General features: G+C 49.8%; 1 protein-coding gene across 1 annotated transcript; it reads right to left on the reverse strand.

Moving 5' to 3' along the window:
* Positions 1–538: 538 nt before the first annotated feature.
* Positions 539–19,374, reverse strand: CLDN14 (claudin 14). The gene is made up of 2 exons (XM_019964037.2): positions 19,028–19,374; positions 539–2,005 (listed from the first exon to the last, which is right to left on the reverse strand). Exons 1-2 carry the CDS (start codon positions 19,247–19,249, stop codon positions 1,247–1,249), a joined length of 981 nt encoding a protein of 326 aa, XP_019819596.2. The 5' UTR covers positions 19,250–19,374; the 3' UTR covers positions 539–1,246.
* Between the last annotated feature and the right edge of the window lie 722 nt (positions 19,375–20,096).

A 20,096-nucleotide genomic window follows, 5' to 3' on the forward strand; every position in this document is an offset into this window, starting at 1 on the left:
AGGCTCCCGTGTCTGTTCTGGAAGCAGCTGCCATCACACTTCTGTCCCCAGAAAAGAAGCCTGTACGTCCTGCCCCAGGGGTTAGCAGCTTTCCTACCTGGGCCTTGTGCCAATGCCTGGAAAGCAGGCGCGTTCCACTCTGTCATTTTTTTTTCCTTCTGACTTTTGCTGCCTTACCATTGGGGCCCTAATGTGAAAGGGTAGAAGATGACTTTGTCCTTCTTCTTTGGTTTATGGCAATTACCTTTTTTTTCCCCCCCCAAAAAACCCTGGACTTCCTGCCCGGCCTCTCAAGCCAGGACAGGGTGGCAGTTTCTGGTGATGTCTCTCAGGCATCTCTGGGATGAACACCAGCTCAGCCCTCCTCTGCTTTCCCATCCTGCCTCAGGCAGAGCCTGGAAGTGGGCTGACCATGGTTACCAGCATCTCAGCAGACAGAATAACAGCCTGGAAACAGACATGGATGTTGTCCATTTCACAGACAACCACATCCAAAAGCTGTCTTCCCAGATTGCAAAACAAACCCCACTGACCAAACTCCCAAGTCGCTTTTTTATTCAGCTGTCATAAACCACCACATAAATACATAGAATAAATACAAAACCAGCAAGGATTACTTTTAAGCCTTTGGTATGGAGAGCTTTTCTCCTCTTCTTATTTCCCCCTTTCCCTGTGGTTCTAAGCCCCTTGTCTCAGGTTCACATGATGCCTTTGGACACCAGAGCAGCCCAGAAGTAAGCCTGGTGCTGGAGGGCCTTGAATCCATCAGTGGACAGGCTAGGTTCTTGCAGCCTGTCGGGGTGGGGGCTCCTTGCAATGGGGGGTGGGATAGTGGGGTGGAGACAGCCCCCTCCCCCACAACCGGACTCACACATAGTCGTCCAGCCTGATGTCTTTGGATGCTAACGCAGTCCACAAGGAAACCTGGTGCAGGCGGGACTTGAAACCATCAGTAGGCAGGCTAGGTCCTCGCAGCCTCTCGGGGTGGGGGCTCCTTGCGATGCGGGGTGGGATGGGGGGGTGGAGACAGCCCCCCCACCCTGCACCGGACTCACACATAGTGGTTCAGCCTGATGTCTTTGGATGCTAAAGCAGTCCACAAGGAAACCTGCTGCAGGCGGGCCTTGAATCCATCAGTGGGCAGGCTAGGTCCTCGCAGCCTCTTGGGGGTTGCGGAGGGCGCTCCGGAAGATGGGGGGTGAGGTGCGGGGGGAGGACAGGCCACCCCGACCCCCAGGGGGGGCACTCACACATAGTCGTTCAGCCTATAACCGCTGTGCGAGGCCGAGACGGCCGAGGGGGCCCGATTGTCCTTGTAGGCGTCGGGGGGCCGGTAGGCGGGCGCGGGGGCGCCGGCAGGGGCCGCGGCGGCCCGGGGCGGGGCCCGGGTGGGCGCCTCCTCCTGGCAGGCCAGGCAGAGCAGCGTGCCGCCGATGAGCGACAGGGCCGAGGCGATGAAGCCGAGGTAGAGGGCCTGCCCGATCTCAAACTTCATGCCGCTGGGCAGCAGCGGGTTGTAGAAGTTCTGCACCACGTCGTGGGTGGTCCAGGAGACGGCCACCAGGCAGAGCAGGCCGGCCAGCAGGAAGAGCGCGCCGCCCACCGCAGCGCACGCCGTCTTGGCCGGGGTGCCCTTGGCGCAGCGCGTGCACTGCATGCCCACCACGGCGCTGGCGCACGCGGCGCCCGACAGCAGGCAGGACACCACCATGAGCGCGCGCGCCGCCTGCAGGTCGCGGGGCAGCGCCAGCAGCGAGCGGTAGATCTGGCACTGGTAGATGCCCGTGCTGTGCCACACGCACTCCATCCACAGCCCCTTCAGGTAGGACACGGCCGTCAGGATGTTGGTGCCCACGTGCGCCGTGCGGCGCCAGTGCGGCAGGACGGTGGTGATGAGCGTGCCCACCAGGCCCAGGAAGCAAAGCAGGAAACCCAGGAGCTGCACGGCGGTGTTGGCCATGGCCTCGCCGGCGGCTGCCCGCTCACTTGGGCGCCGGCTGGAGTCCTAATGAAGCCGGGAGGCGGGGCGGGGAGACAGGAAACGAGTTAAAGATTATCTTCAGGCATGCCATTTCTGCCCCCGAAAGCCAGATTTCCATAAGCCGTTGGTACCACGATTAACATATTAAAAAAAAATAGCTTCTGAGGCTTGATTGGGTGCAAGAAGAGCTGCTTCGTCTAAGCTTCCGTGGAAGGCCAGAGCTAGAAGGAGCGAGGGTCATGAGGCCGGCCTGTGCTTTCCAAGGACCGCAGGGCCCCCATTTGTCTCAGTGCTTACCAGCTGCACGTGGGAAGTTCTGCCTTATGTCTACCCTCACACTAGGCTGCTGCAGACTCGTACTTTGTTCTGTTTGATCAATGATCCACTAAGGTTGTTAGGGATACCCTTGGGGCTCAGAGGGTAAAGAACCTGCCCACAGTGCAGGGGACCCAGGTTCGATCCCTGAGTCAGGAAGATCCCCTGGAGGATGACCTGGAGGGCAATCCATACCCTCCAAACCCTTGTTTGGAGCATCCCATGGACAGAGGAGCCTGGTGGGCTACAGTCCACGGGGTCACAAAGAGTCGGACATGACTGAGCAACACTCATGTACTTACTGCTGCTGCTGCTAAGTCGCTTCAGTTGTGCCGGACTCTGTGCGACCCCATAGACGGCCGCCCACCAGGCTCCCCCGTCCCTGGGATTCTCCAGGCAAGAACACTGGAGTGGGTTGCCATTTCCTTCTCCAATGCATGAAAGTGAAAAGGGAAAGTGAAGTCGCTCAGTCGTGTCTGACTCCTAGAGACCCCATGGACTGCAGCCCCCAGGTCCCTCCGTCCATGGGATTTTCCAGGCAAGAGTACTGGAGTCATGTACTTACTGGAGGCTGCTAAATCAACAATGGACTGATCATTGTTAACAAATGGACTCATAAGCCTGTGCTGCCTATGGCTTAGAAAATAGCTTAGAGTGCCTGTCAGGACGAAACATTTTCTGCAAGTGGGAGGCTTCCCTGTGTGCTCAGGAAGGGAGGGGGTTAGCACCCTGGGCAGGTCAGATGCTGCCTTCCAGAATTCCAGGCATGACCTTAGAGATCATGACGCCAGGGGACAGGAACTACCAAGGCATCAGCTTCTTAGGTGCTATGGCCAAGACCATAAACCAATGGCCCTCCCCTCCAGGCAGGGCACCTCTCCTGACACCACTCTGAAGAGGGGTGGGCTTGTTACAGACAGAGGCTGCGACCTGGCTTTCGGATACAGGGTGGGGGTGTGCAGAGCCATTTCGTCCTCATTAGGAAATCAATTTTCATTAAATTAATTCCTTGTCTTGTCAAATGCTCAATCAATCCCTTAGTTTTCTTCTATTTCCACTTTAAGACCCTTCCTAGAACTGCCTGTTGGAAGGTTTGCATCTGGGACACTTGTGCGTGCGTGCATGCATGCGTGCTAAGTCACTCCAGTTGTGTCTGACTCTTTGTGACCTCAGGGACGTAGCCCGCCAGGCTCCTCTGTCCATGGGATTCTCCAGGCAGGAAAACTGGAATGGGTTGTTAAGCTTTCATCCAGGGGACTGTTCCCACCGGGGGATCTAAATGGAGCCTCTGATGTCTCCTGCATTGGTAGGCAGTTGTTTTTTTTTTGTTTTTTTTTTTTTTTTTACCACGTGTTACTTGGGAAGCCCCCCAAACGTGCTAACCACAGCAAAATCTCAAACCCTTCTTGGGGGCAAGGACCCAGCACGTGTGTAGTAAGTGGTGGCAGGCATGTACAGGATACTCAGGAAATACTGGGAGGGAAGAAGGAGAGAGGTGGGGCGGGGGAGGGAGAAGAGAGGATGGAAGGGAGGGCGGAAGAGGGAAGGAAGGGAGGGAGAGCGAAAGCACCCAAGTGGACACCCCAGCTCCTCTCTCCTGCCGGAAGAGAGTCAGGAGTCCTGTGCGCAGGGCCACCCCCACCCTCTGGGTGACTAGGGGCCTGTCTTTAAAACGAGGGAGCTGCAGTGACAACCTCAAGGGCTGGGAGGGGTGGGGGGTGGGAGGCAGGGTCAAGAGGGAGGGCCATATGTATGCCTGTGGCTGATTCACGCTGATGTACGGCAGAAACCCACACAGCATTGTAAAGCAATTATCCTCCAATTAAAAATAAATAAAACAAATAAACCATTAAAAAAACCCAGCAACGAGGGACTGGACTTCATGGCCCCCAAGTGTCTTCTGATTCTGAGGGGAGGAAAAGGGAAGGGTCTCAGCTGGTGACAAGTCACTTCTGCAACCCAAACTGGTGAGAATTCAGAAGGCACCCCCACCCCCACCTTCCTTCTTTCTCAGAGCATTTTTCTGCAGTTAAGCGCAGAAAGGAAGCAGGGAGCAAAGTGGGCTGAGAGGGAGTCTCCCAAGGCAATTCCTCCTGTGAGCTGTCTTTGGGGTCCCCCAGGACCTCTTGGCTTTAATCCTGGGTCTGTCGTAAAGAAATCCTCCCACTAAATCATAATGCAGGATTGGGTTAGTAACAGGTGATGCTTCCTCTGGGGACCTCAACGATAATCTTGCTGGATTTAAAAATCTATGCCTAGAGGTGGGAGGAACTGGCAGATGGGGCTGGACACATGTACACTATTGATACTATGTATAAAATAGAAAATAATGAGAACATACTGTATAACACCGGGAACTCTGCTTAATGCACTGTGCTGATCTAAATGGGAAGGAAGTCCAAAAAAGAGGGGATGTATGTATATGTAAAGCTGATTCATTTTGCCATCCAGCAGAAACTAACATAACGTTGTAAAGACACTATACTCCAGTAAAAATTAATTTAAAAAAAGTTATGCCTACATGTCTTAGCATTGTTGGAAGTAATCTTAGATCTACCCTAGAAGGGTGGGGGTATGGGAACAAGGCTGGGGGTTTTGCTGATGTTAAAAGTGACTGTTTGCAATAAATGCTGGAGAGGGTGTGGAGAGAAGGAAACCCTCCTACACAGTTGGTGGGAATGTAAATCGGCACAGCCACTACGGAGATGTTCCTTAAAGAGCTACAAGTAGAGCTACCATATGAGCTTGCAGTCCCACTCCTGGGCATATATCCAGAGAAAAACATGGTCCATAAGGATACATGCAATGTTGATTGCAGTACTTTTTACAATAGCCAAGACAGGGAAGTAGCCTAAACGTTCATCAACAGAAGAATGGATAGAAAAGATGTGTGTGTGTGTGTGTGTGTGTATATATATATATGGAATATTAGTCAGCCATTAAAAAGAATGAAATAATGCAGTTTGCAGCAACTTGGACAGACCTAGAGATTGTCATACTGAGAGAAGTCAGACAGAGGAGAAATATAGTATGACATCCCTTATATGTGAAATCTAAAAAGGAATGATACAAATGAACTATTTTTTACAAAACAGAATCAGACTCACAGAATTAGAGAACAAATGTATGGTTTCCAGAGGGAAGGATTGGGGGAAGGGATAGTTAGGGAGTTTTCTGATTGACATGTGCACACTGTTATATTTAAAATGGATAACCAACAAGGTCCTACACTGTAGCACAGGAAACTCTGCTCAGTGTTTTGTGGCAGCCTGGATGGCGGCGGGGGGCGGGGGGGAGTTTGGGGGATCATGTATACATGTCTGTGTATAGCTGAGTCCCTTCACTGTTCCCCTGAAACTGCCACAACATTGTCTATTAATCAGCTATCCCCTAATACAAAAGAAAAAGTTTTAAAAACTAAAATAAAAATAAATGACTGCTTGCCCAGGACCCTCCTGTTCGTCACTCACGCCTCGAGCTGATCGACCACACACATCTAGTTATGGGGCTGGCCTTCCTTCGGAGGCCTTCTTCCCTCCATTCAGCAAGTAGCCACTCTGTGCAGGTGCTGGGCTTGCAGTGGCGGGATGGGGGCGTGGGGGAGACCCCCCCAGTCCCTGCTGCCCAGGGAAGGGTAGGGGCCAGCTGTCCCGAGGTCACTGCCAGGGAGGCGGCGGGGCCAGCAGAGGAGGCCGCTCTGATATGGGGGGCCAGAGCCGATGCGTGGAACAGCAGCTGTTCCCTGCCCTGTTTTCCACACGGGGGACCTGGGTGCAGAAATGAAAGTTCATTTTCTGGCCTGGCTAGAATTTTCCCTGGTTTACTTCCTCCTTTTTGAATTCAGCAGGATTGAAGTTAGAGTAAGGACTAGCAGTGGTGTTATGAGTATATCCTCTGTGGCTGACTCTCCCCACCCCGTCCAAAGACATCTTTCTACAGTGGTTCAGGTGGCCAGGGGTGGGGGAACTTTCGGTGCTGAAATCGTCCCAGGCAAACCAGGACGATCAACTCCTCCAGGGAGTCTGGAGGCTGGGGACTTCTCCAAATGACCTCGGATCCTCCAGCCGGGTGGCTGCACTGTCTGTCCCTGATCCGGGGCCTTCTGAGGTTCCTCCGGGATCTTGCTTGTCAAGGTCAATCGCTCAGTATCCTGAGCCTAAAGAATGTGGCATGAAAGCTAAGCCTGCTGACCCCACTGGTCTAGGGAGGGGGACTGGAGTTTATTGGACCTCTAAATATTTATGGAGAGCAAGGACTGCTAATTTTAGAAACCATTAGGTTGCTATATTTAAACTCCTGCCAGCAGGAGTTGCTAATTTAAGAAGTGAGTGTTAATGAGCCCCCAACTCCCAGACCCCAGCTCTCCACCCACTTCCCCCAGAGTTACCAGCAGCTGCTACTGGTCTTAGGTCATAATTCAATTTCCCAGCCCAGCCACTTTTCACTTTGGGGCCCCTGGATGGAAAAACAACCTCAAGTGAATGAATCTCCTTGGAAACCACTCATCTTGGAGCTTCGGAAGGAAACTTGCCCAAGCATGGCCTCCCGAGGGGAGGCGGGGGGCGGTGTGTGGAGAGGTCAGCTGGTCTGCAGTTGGCTTCACCCACGAGCTACCCTTTTCCTGCAGACGTGCGCGTGCTCAGAGAGAGATGTGCGTTTGGGACAAATAAGGGTTCTAAGGATCAGGTTCTGAAAAAACCTTGACCAGCTGGATGGGTGGGGCTGCATGTAACAAGACGCCTTCCAGGAAGAAACACTGGGCCTGCGCTGGGGTTCACAGCCCTAGAAGCACCCTCCTGGCGGAGCAGTGTGTGGCTTAGTGACACACCTGAGCAGGATTTCGGGCCAAGCTTCCCAGTGGCTGCTTCTTGAGGTGCTATGTTGGCAGGATGCCTCATGGAAGACATAAATGCCAGGTTGCTGTTGTTCGGCCACTAAATCATGTCCAACTCTTTGTCACTCCATGAACTGCAGCACGCCAGACTTGCTGGTCCTTCACCATCTCCAAGAGTGTGCTCAAACTCATGTCCATTGAGTCGGTGATGCCATCCAACCATCTCATCCTCTGTCGTCCCCTTCTTCTCCTTTTCTCAATCTTTCCCAGCATCAGGGTCTTTTCCAGTGAGTTGGCTCTTGGCATCAGGTGGCCAAAGGACTGGAGCTTCAGCTTCAGCATCAGTCCTTTCAGTCCTTTAAAATGGACTGGTTGGATCTCCCTGCAGTCCAAGGGGCTCTCAAGAGTCTTCTACAGCACCACAGTTCAAAAGCATCAATTCTTTGGCACTCGGCCTTCTTTATGGTCCAGCTCTCACATCCATACCTGACCACTGGGAAAACCATGGTTTTGACAGGTATGTTGGAGAAAATCTGGTAATGGCAGGACCTCTCATCGTTGGCCACATGCAACCATGCATTGGAATCTCCCAGAAAAGTCTCTTGCGTGGCATTTCCTAAGTTTATTTGACTGGAGACATCCTCCCCCCGATTTTGCCAAAGGGCAGCTTAAAGTCAGATCACTTTGGCAAGTGGACTTAGAGGGTGGACGTCTGTTGAAAGTTTAATGGAGGAATGATGAGAGAGGGTTGATTTTTTAAAAGGATAAGTTTGATGTTGGTGGGAGTTGAAAGAGCACAAATAGGAGGGACAGCAAGACATGCTGATGTGCCCCCGGAAAGTCTCAGGGAAACCCAGGGCTGTAAATTGATGTGAAAGTCTGCGAAGGGCAGCTGTGAAGTGCAGCAGAGTGACTGTGGGCCCCCTACACTGGATCTGGTTTTATGAGCGCCACATCCAAAAGGCGAGGGTTTGTTTCTTTTTCATATAAACTTTTATGTTGTCTCCTTCCTCTGTTGTCTGTAGGCTACATTTTTTTTTTTAAAGGAAGGAATTTAAAAAAAAAAAAACAAGACAGGAACCCAGAGCACATGGTGGGTTTCCTCCCCGCCTGCCTGGACCCCAGCTGTGTCAGCTTTGGAGCTGGCCTCTGAATTAGGTCATCTCAACAGCCCTGGCCAGCGGGGGAGCTTTGCCGGGACGAGGGACGTGCGGGTTGTTTGCCCGGCCCCTGCTGCTGCCCCTTTACTGCCCCAGCTCCCTCTGCCCCTTTTGTGATGAGCTCTGCAGTGGACACACATGTCCTGTGTCCTTTCCACCCACACGGCTGAAGGGCATGTCAGCCCAGGAGCAGAGGCCGTGCAGGTTATACCCGGGATGCTGGGGGCAAGCCAGGTGTGTGGAAGGCTCTACACCCCAGAACCACTGGGGCCTTCCTGCCTTGGCAAAGAGCTGGACGACTTGAGCTCTTGCACCTCATTTCAGCTTCTGGCTACCCTGCAGTCACAGTGGATCTACAGCCAGTTGAGAACAGGCCATCCCCTATAGGATGGCTCCACGGGCTCCTGACACCTGTCGGATCCCCTGAGACACCTTGGACTTTGTTTCCTAGAGCTTTATCAGAAAAATGAAGAGCTGCCTTTCAAGCACAATGGTTGCTGGACTCTGAAAGAATGCTGAGTTGCCCCAGCTCTGATGTTCAGCAATTACAGAAGTCTGGCTCAACCAATTGCAGTGTTGGGAGGGGTAGATTGGGCGTTTGGGATCAACATGTACGCACTGCTATATTTTAAATGGATGACCAACAAGATGATTGCTTCTTGGTGGGAGAGTGATGACAAACCTAGACAGCGTGTTGAAAAGCAGAGACATTACTCTGCCGACAAAGGTCCATATAGTCAAGGCTATGGTCTTCCCAGTGGTCACGTACAGTTGTGAAAGATGGACCGTAAGGAAGGTAGAATGCCAAAGAATTGATGCTTCTTAACCGTGGTGCTGGAGAAGACTCCTGAAAGTCCCTTGGACAGCAAGGAGATCAAGCCAGTCAATCTTAAGGGAGATCAACCCTGATTATTCACTGGAAGGACTGATGCTGAAGCTAAAGCTCCGGTATTTTGGTCACCTGATGCGAAGAGCCAGCTCATTGGAAAACACCCTGATGCTGGGAAAGATCTAGGGCAGAAGGAGAAAAGGGCATCAGAAGATAAGATGGCTGAACAGCATCACAGATGCAACGAACATGAACTTGGGCAAACTCCGGGAGATGGTGAAGGACAGGGAGGCCTGGAGTACTGCGGTCCATGGGGTTGCAAAGAGTCCAAGACTGGGCGACTGAAAACAACCACCACCAACAAGGACCTACTGTATAGCACAGGGAACTCTGCTCAATGCTGTGTGATAATAACCTAAGTGGGAAAGAATTTGAAAAACTGATAGATACCTGTATATGTATAACTGAATCACTTTGCTGTATACATGGGAAACTAACACAGTATTTAACAATATCAATGATGCGTGCGTGCTCAGTCCCTTAGTCATGTCCAACTCTTTTGTGATCCCATGGACTGTAGCCTGCCAGGTTCCTCTGGACTTCTCCAGGCAAGAACACTGGAGTGGGTTGCCATTTCCTACTCCAGGGATCTTTCTGACCCAGAGATCGAAACTGTGTCTCTGGCATCTCCTGCCTTGGCAGATGGGTTCTTTACCACTGAGTCAACTATACTGCATTATAAAATAAAATTATTTAAAAAATATCCTTCCTGTCATGCCAATTAAACTTCATTATAGCTTAGATATTTCATAAATGCTAAATCTTGGGAAATAAAAACTCCAGGGAAATTTGGATTCATCTAAATGAGCTACATTAGCCAAACTACCCAACAGGAGAAAAGAAAAAGAACTTTTATGCACTATCGGCATGAAATAATTCCAACCAGTAATGCTTAAATCACATGCTGGATGCTTGCTACTTCATAATGTGCAAAGGGAGGGGATCTCTTTCCTAGAAATGTAGGTATTCTCCAAAGGTGCTATTTTAGTACTTCTTTTTGTGCAAATATGTCAAAATTATGACAAAGTGATTAAGCCGTACCTTGGAAAAACCATTTCATATTCATTTAGGATGGGCTGGACTATGGGTTTTTTGGCTCTAAAAACAAAGTTTCCTTCATTAGTATTCCAAGCTTTCTGTAACTTTCCTTGGGTTATTTTTCAGACTGGCAGCCATCTGTATTTTAAGCTTATGAGGACTTTTATGCCATGTACATACTGTGTTGAAGAACTGCAGTCTTTCCATAAGAGGCAGAGTCAGAAGAATTATATAATTAACTTATTGACTGCTTGGATAGTTGATATTATTCAGGAAAACTGGTGTGAAATATCTTGCTCAAATCATATAGAATGACAGTTTATAGATGAAAACTTCCTCTCTATTTTGGATGAGTAAGGAAAAATCTATTTTTTCATAACAAGAGCTGGTTTGGGGGAAAATCCTGTGTTAATATGAATAAAAGTCATGGGATGTGGTTAAATGCTTGCAGAGGCCGTTTTCAACTCAGCGAGATTGAACAAACTATTGATTTAGTGAAATCTACAAGCTTAAGTTACCATGACTATAAATTCCTAAACCGTTTCCCAGGAGGCATTATCTCTCTCATTTCAACTCACCAAATTTCATTAGAATCCATTAAAAATGCAGTAGATCAACATGTTTAAAATGAAGTGATTGAATTTCATTTAATAAAATACCCTGGTGCCTCTGCATAGGTTTTCTTTTTTTTCCTGACAAGATAGTTGTATAGATTGGCTATGTTGTTTTCATTTTTCAGGGGATAGGTGACTAAAAAATCTGCCATACAAGAAAAATATTAGAAAAGCAAAAAACAAAACTCATAGGTTATATGGTTATTTTCAAAAGTGTTAGATGATGATTAGGTAGCTACTAGTTTGAGTGTTCTCTAGGAAAGCTTTATGTAAGAGAGGCTCTGGGTTGCACTGTTTCCCCACTAAGATATGCTGAAGTCGTAACCCCTGCGTACCTGTGCTCAGTCACTTCAGTCGTGTCTGACTCGGTGACTCCATGGACTGTAACCGCTGGGCTCCTCTGTCCATGGGATTTCCCAGGCAAGAATACTGGAGTGGGTTGCCATGCCCTCCTCCAGGGGATCTTCCTGTCCCAGTGATAGAGCTTGCATCTTCTGCATCTCCTGCATTGCAGGCAGCTTCTTTACCTACTGAACCTCCTGGGAAGCCCCATAATCCCTAAGACCTCAGAATGTGACCTTATTGGGAAATAGGGCCGTTACAGATGTAACTTTTAGTTACAATGAGGACCTATGGGGTAGGGTAGACCTTTAAACCAGTAAGACTGGTGTCTTTATGGGAAGATGAAGAAACACGGATGACACCATCTGAAGATGGAGGCAGAGATTGGAGTGATGATGCTGCTACAAGCCAAGGACAGCCAAGGATGACCAGCAGCCGTCAGGACAGCCAAGGATGACCAGCAGCCGTCAGGACAGCCAAGGATGACCAGCAGCCGTCAGAAAGGAGGAGAGAGGCCTGGAACAGATCCTTCCTTGTGGCCTGCAGAAGGGGCCAGCTGGCTGCTTGAGTTTTGGACTTCTGGCCTCTAGAACTGTGAGAGGATACATTTGTATTGTTTTAAGCCACCTAATTTGCAGTGCTTTGTTAAGGCAGCCCCAGGAGACCAACACAGAGGATCAGTGAATGGCGGCCTGGGGAATTACAGAAAAAAAAAGAAACAAACACCCATGTTTGAATATGAGAAGTGAGTTCCCTTCCGGAGGAGGCACTGAGCAGGGTCTAATGGCTTCACATCCCAAAGTGCGGAGGACAGAATCCAGGGAGAGAGAGAACATGGGGAAGGGGCTTTGGAAGCCCTTCTGTGGTTGTAAAAACTCAAGAGCGAGTGCCAACTACAGTAAGTAACCCAGACAGCGGTCAGATGACTCAGCTTCTCCAGCTTGGAAAAGTGCACGAATCCACTGACCCCACAAAGAGTTTGGGGGCTCAGTTCTTCACTTTTGTGTAATTGGCTGGGCTGCGTTCAGAGACATGGCAGACCTTTCAGCCTGCATGTCTGGTTTTCTTAAGTCAACATGTATTGGTTTCATAGACCATAAAAACCTAAATATGGGGTTCAGGCCAGATTTGGATAAGGCAACTCCTATATTGTCCAAGCTTTCTCTTGGAAATCCAGTAGATCTCAGAGGGACCTCCCTTTAGGACTTACATCAAAACAGAAACAAGTAACAGGACATTGTTACTTCCAGCTGGGCTGGAAACCTCCATGAACAAGGTAACTATCTGATGGATTTTGTAAACCTGAGAAAATGATTTATTTGAGCATTTAACTGGGATTATACAGCAGTGACTAAAAATATGGTGTCAAACGAGAAGGTAAGACTGAGATTTACAAATGCTAAATTAAATACTGCTAAAAAAAAATGATGTTTAGGGCTTCCTTAGCAGCTCAGTGGTAAAGAATCTGCCTGCCAATGCAGGGGACACAGGTTCAATCCCTGATCCGAGAAGATCCTCCATGTTGCTGAACAGCTAAGCCCATGAGCCACAACTATTGAGCCTGTGCTCTAGAGGCCCGGAGCTGCAGTGACTGAAGCCTTTGTGCACTAGAGACCCTGCTCTGTGACAAGAGCAGCCACCGCAATGAGAAGCCTGAGCATCACAACTAGAGAGAAGCCCCCACTCAGTGCAACTTGAGAAAAGCCTAAGCAGCAACAAAGACCCAGCACAGCCAAAAACAAATAAATTTTAAAAATGATGTTTAATGCACATTCTCTGTACATTTAGCCTTTCAAGCCCAGGTGCACAGAAGCTGTGAGTTATTAATGATGAGGGTAGAAACAATCACAGCTCAGTGTCCATGATGTTCCAGACACGGGCTTCGTGCTTTCACTGGCATTAACTTAATCCTTCAACAAATCTCCAATGTGCGTGGCATCCTCATTTACAGACGGAGAAACTGAGGCTTGGAGAGGTTAAGTAACTTGTCCTAGGTCACACCTGGGCTGAATCAGGGAGACTCATAGGTGAGTCCTGCAATCACCCAGGTAAGAGATCCCAGCAGTAACAAAGGTGGGTGCTGAGAAGAGATATATTTGGAGGTGAGAGTGGCTTAAGGGCTTGGGCAACTGGAAGGATGGAGCTGCTATTTATTGAGGGTGAAGACAGTGGGGAGTGGGAGGACCTATGTTTGGAGGGTGAAGGGCAGACAAGAGGAGTTTGGTTTTAGACATGCTGGGTTGAGATGGCTGAAGGGCAGACAAGGGGAGTTTGGTTTTAGACATGCTGGGTTGAGACGGCTGTCGCCATCTGGTGTGGGAGGGGGACACTATGGTTGGATGTGTAAGTGCAGAGTCCGGGGAGGGCACGGAAGTGGGGAAGTCCACTCGGAACTCAACAGCAGAGAGCCAGGACTGAGGAAATCCCCTAGTGGTCAAGTGGTTAGGACTTGGTGCTTTCGTTGTGGTGGCCTAGGTTCAATCCCTGGTCAAGGAACCAAGATCCTGGAAGCCTCATAGCACGGGGGGAGAAAAAAAGAGGCAAGATGGAAAGAAGCCATGAGACTGGGTAAGAGCCCCTAGGGAGCGAGTGTGGATCAGGAAGAGCAGATGCCTGATGATTGATCCCAGGAAGCCTCCAACAGCAGAGATGGAGGTGAGGAGGAGGAGCCAGCCATGGACCACAGAGAGTGGCGGGAGGGAGGAGACAACCCAGAGCGAGATTGGTGAGTGAGGAAAGCTCCAAGTTGGAGGGCACGACCCACTGGGTCAAGTCATCAGGTGAATCACATCATCTGAGCCCCGGAAATGACGGTTGGATTGAGCAACATGAAGGACAACGGAGACCTTGACAAGCTCAGTTTTTGCCAAGTGATGGGTGTGGCTTCAGGATAAGCTACAGAGAGGGGCACAGGACATAATGAGCCCGGAGAATTCTTTCCAAGATTTGGACCATCAAGTGAACCAGGAGATGAGGCAACTGTTGCAGGAGGGAGGTTCTTAATCTGGGGTCGAGGGCCCATAGAATTCACGGTATCAGTCAGCTTGGATGGGGAAAACAGTTGCATGATTTATTTCACTATCTTCTCCTTGAAAAGCATGTCCTTGTATAATGACCCCTTACAGTAATCTGATTAGTGCCTGTGACTTCATCACCAACAGAAATCGTGGTTTTACCAGCATTGCAGGTATCTGGGAAGATCAGTTACCATCGTTACTATTTCAAAACTATGCTAGTTATAAGACCCCTGCTAGGTCTGATAAAGAAGCATAAATTACCATGGACAAAATGATAGTAAAATACTTTGATAGGGACTTTCCTGGTGGCCCAGTGGTTAAGAATCCGCTTTCCAGTACAGGGGACACTGTGGTTTGATCCCTGATTCAGGAATTAAGATCCCACATGCCAAAACCACCATATGACCCAGCAATCCCACTCCTAGGCATATACCCTGAGGAAACCAAAATTGAAAAAGACACATGCACCCCAGTGTCCCCTGCAGCACTATTTATGATAGCTAGAACAGGGAAGCAACCATCTGCCCATTGACAGATGGATGGATAAAGAAGCTGTGGCACATATATTCAACAGAATACTACTCAGCCATCAAAAGGAACACATTTGAGTCAGTTCTAAACAGGTAGACAAACCTAGAGCCTGTTATACAGAGTGAAGTAAGTCAGAAAGAGAAATATAAATACCGTATTCTGACACATATATATGGAATCTAGAAAGATGCTACTGGTGAATTTATTTTCAGGGCAGCAATGGAGAAACAGACATAGAAAACAGACCTATGGACATGATGAGAGGGGAGGAGAGGGTGAGATGTATGGAAAGAGTAACAGGGAAACTTTTATTACCATATGTAAAATAGATAGCCAATGGGAATTTGCTGTATGACTCAGGGAACTCAAACAGGGGCTCTGTGACAACCGAGAAGGACGGGATAGGAAGGAGGTTTGGGAGTTGCTCACCCAACTCTGAGTATTCCAGCCGAGGAGACTGAACTCAGCAGCTCTCCACTCTCCCGATGGGTCAGCATCCCTTGGAGGACTTTAAAAAGACCCCGAAGCCCCAGCCACTCCAGACAGCATGGTTCATCCATTCATTCACTGCTTCATTCAGAAAATATGGAAACTTTTAATTTCCCCCCTCTCTCCAGGTGCTGGGATGTGCAGTCAGGTTTGAGAATCGCTGCCTTAATTCATGTGACTTGTAAAGGTTCTATCAGGAGCTTTCAAAGAGTTCCTGCTATATTTAAAATAGATCACCAACAAGGGCGTAACGTCTAGCATTGTCAGTATTCTGAAATGAATGCGAAGAGAATTTGAAAACGAACAGATACAGGTGTGTGTGTAACTGAATCACTTTGCCAAACACTCGAAACTAACACAACACTGTTAATCAGTGATGAAGACAAACAACAACAACAACGAAAGAAATACAAAGTCAAATTTATCAAAATCCTCCCCCCACCTTCCCCCCCAAAAGAGCTTGAAATTGTTTAGCCAAGAGGCACAGTACCGATGTCTACTCTGCTTGCTGGCTCTGCTGGCTGACTCGGGGCCTTCTCTGGGCAGCCCAAGATGGAGACAGTTGTGTTCATCTACCTACAAGCCTTCACCCCCACACCACCTCTGCCATCAGAACCACCTCTCCATCTACAAGTCCTACCTGCACTCAAGTCCCACGTCCATCCTTGATCCTGCACCTCCATCTACCCCTAAGCTGCCTCTTCAATGGCCAAGCATCTTAGAAAGAGGCAGTTTCCCGATTCACCTCTCCACCTTCTGGCTCCTGCCCTCCCAGTATCCCGCCCCCCAAACTTGTTCTTACCACCTGGGTCCTTTTTCTGGGATTCCAGCCCCTCTTGGGCATTCAGCCCACCTGTGGTGTTAATATCAGCCAAGAAGTTACCCCCCGGGGCATTTAGCTTTCACTGGGTGGCCCTTGAAAACAAAACTCTTTCTGGCTCCAAAGAATGATACGTGCAGTGGCAAGAAATGATGGGGTCAGTCCTGGAGAGAGGCCAGTGCTAATTTGATGTATGTATTTATAAAACATTTGAGAAGTTTAGAATGAATTGGGCCGAGTCTGGGATTCCAGCTTGCAGAAGTTCACATAAGGAGCTTGCAAAGGAAACAGTGCAAAATGAAAATGAATCCCTTGTTCAAAAATGATTAAGAAGTTCAAGATGGTAACCGCAGACCAGCAAACCCAGCAGGTGCCCTCCCTGGCACCGAGTCCTGGGCGCCCATGGAGGTGGCAGGCCCACGCGACCTGGATGTTGAGATGTTCCTCCCTTAAACCAAAGAGTTCTAGTTTGAATGTTGAAAGGGACAAGAGACACTTTTGCAGTGTTCTGCGGAATGAAAAATATGGTTTAATGTGTTAGTTTCTTTTTCTTCATTTAAGTGGAGCCCAGATGCCTCTGTAAACACCTGCCAAGGAGGAGCCTTTTGAAAACAAAGCTATTGCTGGTCTCCTGTGCCCAGGACAGGCCGCCAGGGGAAACAGACTTGATGTTCTGAATCTCAGCTTTCATGTCTTTCTTGTTCCAGGGAAGCTGTAGGTGTGTGGATGTGCGTGCACATCCAAGTTCAAGGGTGAACCGCTTGCCTCTTGGGCCCAGAGATCCTGCTCATAGCCTCCCTGCACCCTGGCAGGGGACCCCCAACCCCAGGTGAGGAATGGGAGTCCCATCGGCTCCCTTCTTGCCTTCAAGGACAATCTCGGGGCACCTTCCCCTGGAAAATTTCTGCTCATGGTTGCTGTTGGCTGCCCAGCCGAGAGCCTATGGCCCTGGCACCCATTCATCCTGCAAACGGTAAGGACTCCACCTCAAGCTGATTCTGAAGATCAGCTGGAAGGAGGAAGGTTTGAACTGAAAAGTGCCAAGAATTACTCTTGAACTGGCTGGATTGACTGTCTGAATTAAAAAAAAAAAAAAAGACATCAGGATAAGCCTTGAAAAGAGGCTTTTAGACTTCTTGTTCTCTGTAATGCAAGATATTCTCTGAGAAAATGATTTTTTAAAACCCCAAATTGATATATTCAATTTTTATGAGCTATAATTGAAAAAAAAAAAAACTAACTGGAAAGCAGGAAATATTTATGGTAACTTTGTGTCCTGTCTGGGAAATCCCCTGGACAGAGGAGCCTGGTGGGCTACAATCCCTGGGGTCAAACAAGAGTGGGTCACGACAACTAAACAATAACAACAACAAGGGAAGAAATTATCTCTTTCTTTCCACAGATTTCTCTGCAGATGCTTAAGTAGCATCAACCCCGTTATACAGATGGATAAATAAAGCATGGTGAGCTTTAGAGATTTGCAAAAGACTGATGCTGAGGCTCCAACACTTTGGCCACTTGATGCGAAGAACTGACTCATTGGAAAAGACCCTGATGCTGGGAAAGATTGAGGGCAGGAGGAGAAAGGAGAGTTAGAGGATGAGATGACGGGATGGTATCACGGACCCAATGGACACGAGTTTGAGCAAACTGCGGGAGATAGAGAAGGACAGGAAAGCCTGGTGTGCTGCAGTCCACAGGGTCACAAAGAGTAGGGTACGACTTAGGGACTGACAACAACGGAGCAGATGGAGCCAGATAAGAACAGAGGCTGGCATCTGGTCAAACTGATTTTGGATAAACAGCTGAGTCATACATGACTCACCTGGCTATCTACATCATAACAGCTGCTTCCCAGAGTTCTCTAGAAGATGCTAAGATAATATCTGTAAAAACCCATAAGCCCCGCAAGGAAGGACACCCAGTACAGGAAGGTGTGTGCTGTTGAAGTTCTGTCATTGTTTCAGATACATCCATTAGGACTTCACTGATACCAACCAAACTGGAGACCCGGGGTAAGATGCTGGGGTAACTCCACGATGGGACTGTGCTCTGGTTTCCGTAGACTTTAAAACGAAACAGAGTGATCAAGCGACTGGGGGCCTTGCAAACAGCAGGAATGAAATCTCCCAGTAGGAAGCTGCCGCCAAAAGCTAGCATACTGAGTGCTTTCCAGGGTCCGGGACCTTCTCAGGGCACTAGTCCCAGATCCCGGTCTCCTTTGTCTGTGGCCATCCCAGTGACAGTTCAGACAGTAAAAAATCTGCCGGCAATGCAGGAGACCCAGGTTCGATCCCTGGGTCGGGAAGATCCCTTGGAGAAGGGAATGACAACCCACTCCAGTCTTCTTGCCTGGAGAATTCCACGGACAGAGGGGCTTGGTGGGCTCCAGTCCACAGGGTCGCAGAGAGTCGGACACGACTGAGCAACCAGCACTCGCTCTAAGTAGGTGGTAGTCCTCCCCAGCAGCTGCTGGGGATGTGGGGTTCAAGCAGTCGAAGGATTAACTCACTGATCAGATTGCATGGGTTTCCCCTCTTCAGTACCAAACCTGACCCTCATTAACCAGAGATCCAGCTCTTCCTCTCTCTGTTCCAGGCCCGTGTCTGCGTGCTGGGGGGTGGGGGGAAGATACGTCTCCCGAGTCTGGAGGCCCTTGACCCCCCACAGAACACAAGGGGCAGTGACAACCAGCGCTGTAAGCTGACACTCACAGATCCAGCCCCCAGCCCCAGGCTCCGCAGGTGATGAGAGGGTTCTGCTGCCCAAACACTCAGGAACTGGACTCTGTCCGTCCCTCCTGGCTCATGAGAAGCCGGGCTGTCTCCACACCCGGGGCAGGGTCCTCAGGGTGCTCCCCACCCAAGGCCCAGGCACAATGGCCCTTCTGCAGGGGGTGACATCTCCCTCCCAGAGCACCCCCGCCTGCACACAGACCCCAGACAGACCACTGCTGACCCCAAGCCCTCCCACCGCGTCTACCGGCCCCACACTCACATGCAGCGCCCTTGCAGTCCCAGCCGCCTCGCCGGATTCCCAGCGGCTGTGGGAACTGGCCGGGCGCCAGGCGGCCTGACCCACGGACTCCACCGGACCCTGCCGCCCTCCCGACCTCCCTCTTTCACTGACTGGCAGCTTCAAGGCCAGGGCATCTGAGCAGCTGGCAGCTAGACAATTACTGTGTCCTTTGGGATGAGCCTGTGTGGGCACACGTGTCATTTGGTTGGATGGTTAACTGCCCTGTCCGCTGGGCCAAGGCAGACATTCAGGACCAACCAGAAATGCCATCTCTGCCCTTTGGAAAAAACGCCTGATACATCAGGGCATCATCATCTCCTCCCTAAAACACTCTCTGGAGACTCTCCGGGACTGGACAAAGCCTGGACCACTCCACGGGGTGTCAAAGGCCATCCACATCCAGACTGGCCCACCTCCCTGCTCTCTGCATCCTCACTTCTTCGCACCCTTGTTCATCACCCCGCAAGGGACCGTGCAATTCCTGCCAGTGACTGAGACCCGCACACATACCCTCCTGCTGCCCTGACCACCCAGCCTGCTCTGGGTGGTGACCTGGCCATCGCCTTGTTGCTTTGGACTTTTGTTCCATTGAGCAACACGAAGTTTCTCAACCAGCGGGCTGCTGGGCATCCATCAATGAGTTCTGATCAACATGCAACTGTTTTTTTTGCTTTGTTACTTTCTGCCTACATTTGCAGACATGGGTGGTTCAGGGACATCGGTGGGGTGTATGTGTGTTGTAGGCGCAGGGCAGATAAAGGGACAGTTTGTAATTAGTTGGAGAAGCATGTTCAAGCATGACTCAAGAACACAGCGAGTTCAATACCATCAGTAACAGTCCCCAGATGGCTCTTCTGAAAGTTAGGACTGCAGGAGAGGTTGGCCGAGGGAATTGGGCTGTGCTGGGATTCAGAATGGCTGAGAACCCCTTGTCACAACTAACTTGTCACACACATCTGTCCCTGCCTCATTAATATCAATGAATCTCCAAGAGCAGTGACTATGCTCCTGAGTTCTTTCTCCAGCGCTCATCAACCTGCCTGACTCT

This window comes from Bos indicus, chromosome 1 (genome assembly GCF_029378745.1).
Source record: "Bos indicus isolate NIAB-ARS_2022 breed Sahiwal x Tharparkar chromosome 1, NIAB-ARS_B.indTharparkar_mat_pri_1.0, whole genome shotgun sequence".
Classification (NCBI taxonomy): Eukaryota; Metazoa; Chordata; class Mammalia; order Artiodactyla; family Bovidae; genus Bos; species Bos indicus.

Excerpts from the sequence above, each read along its gene's own strand:
- CLDN14 (XM_019964037.2), bottom strand. The coding sequence starts at position 19,249 with ATGACACGTGTGCCCACACAGGCTCATCCCAAAGGACACAGTAATTGT. Across the intron at positions 2,006-19,027 it reads GGACTGCAAGGGCGCTGCAT|GACTCCAGCCGGCGCCCAAG; the intron begins GTGAGTGTGGGG and ends CGGCTTCATTAG.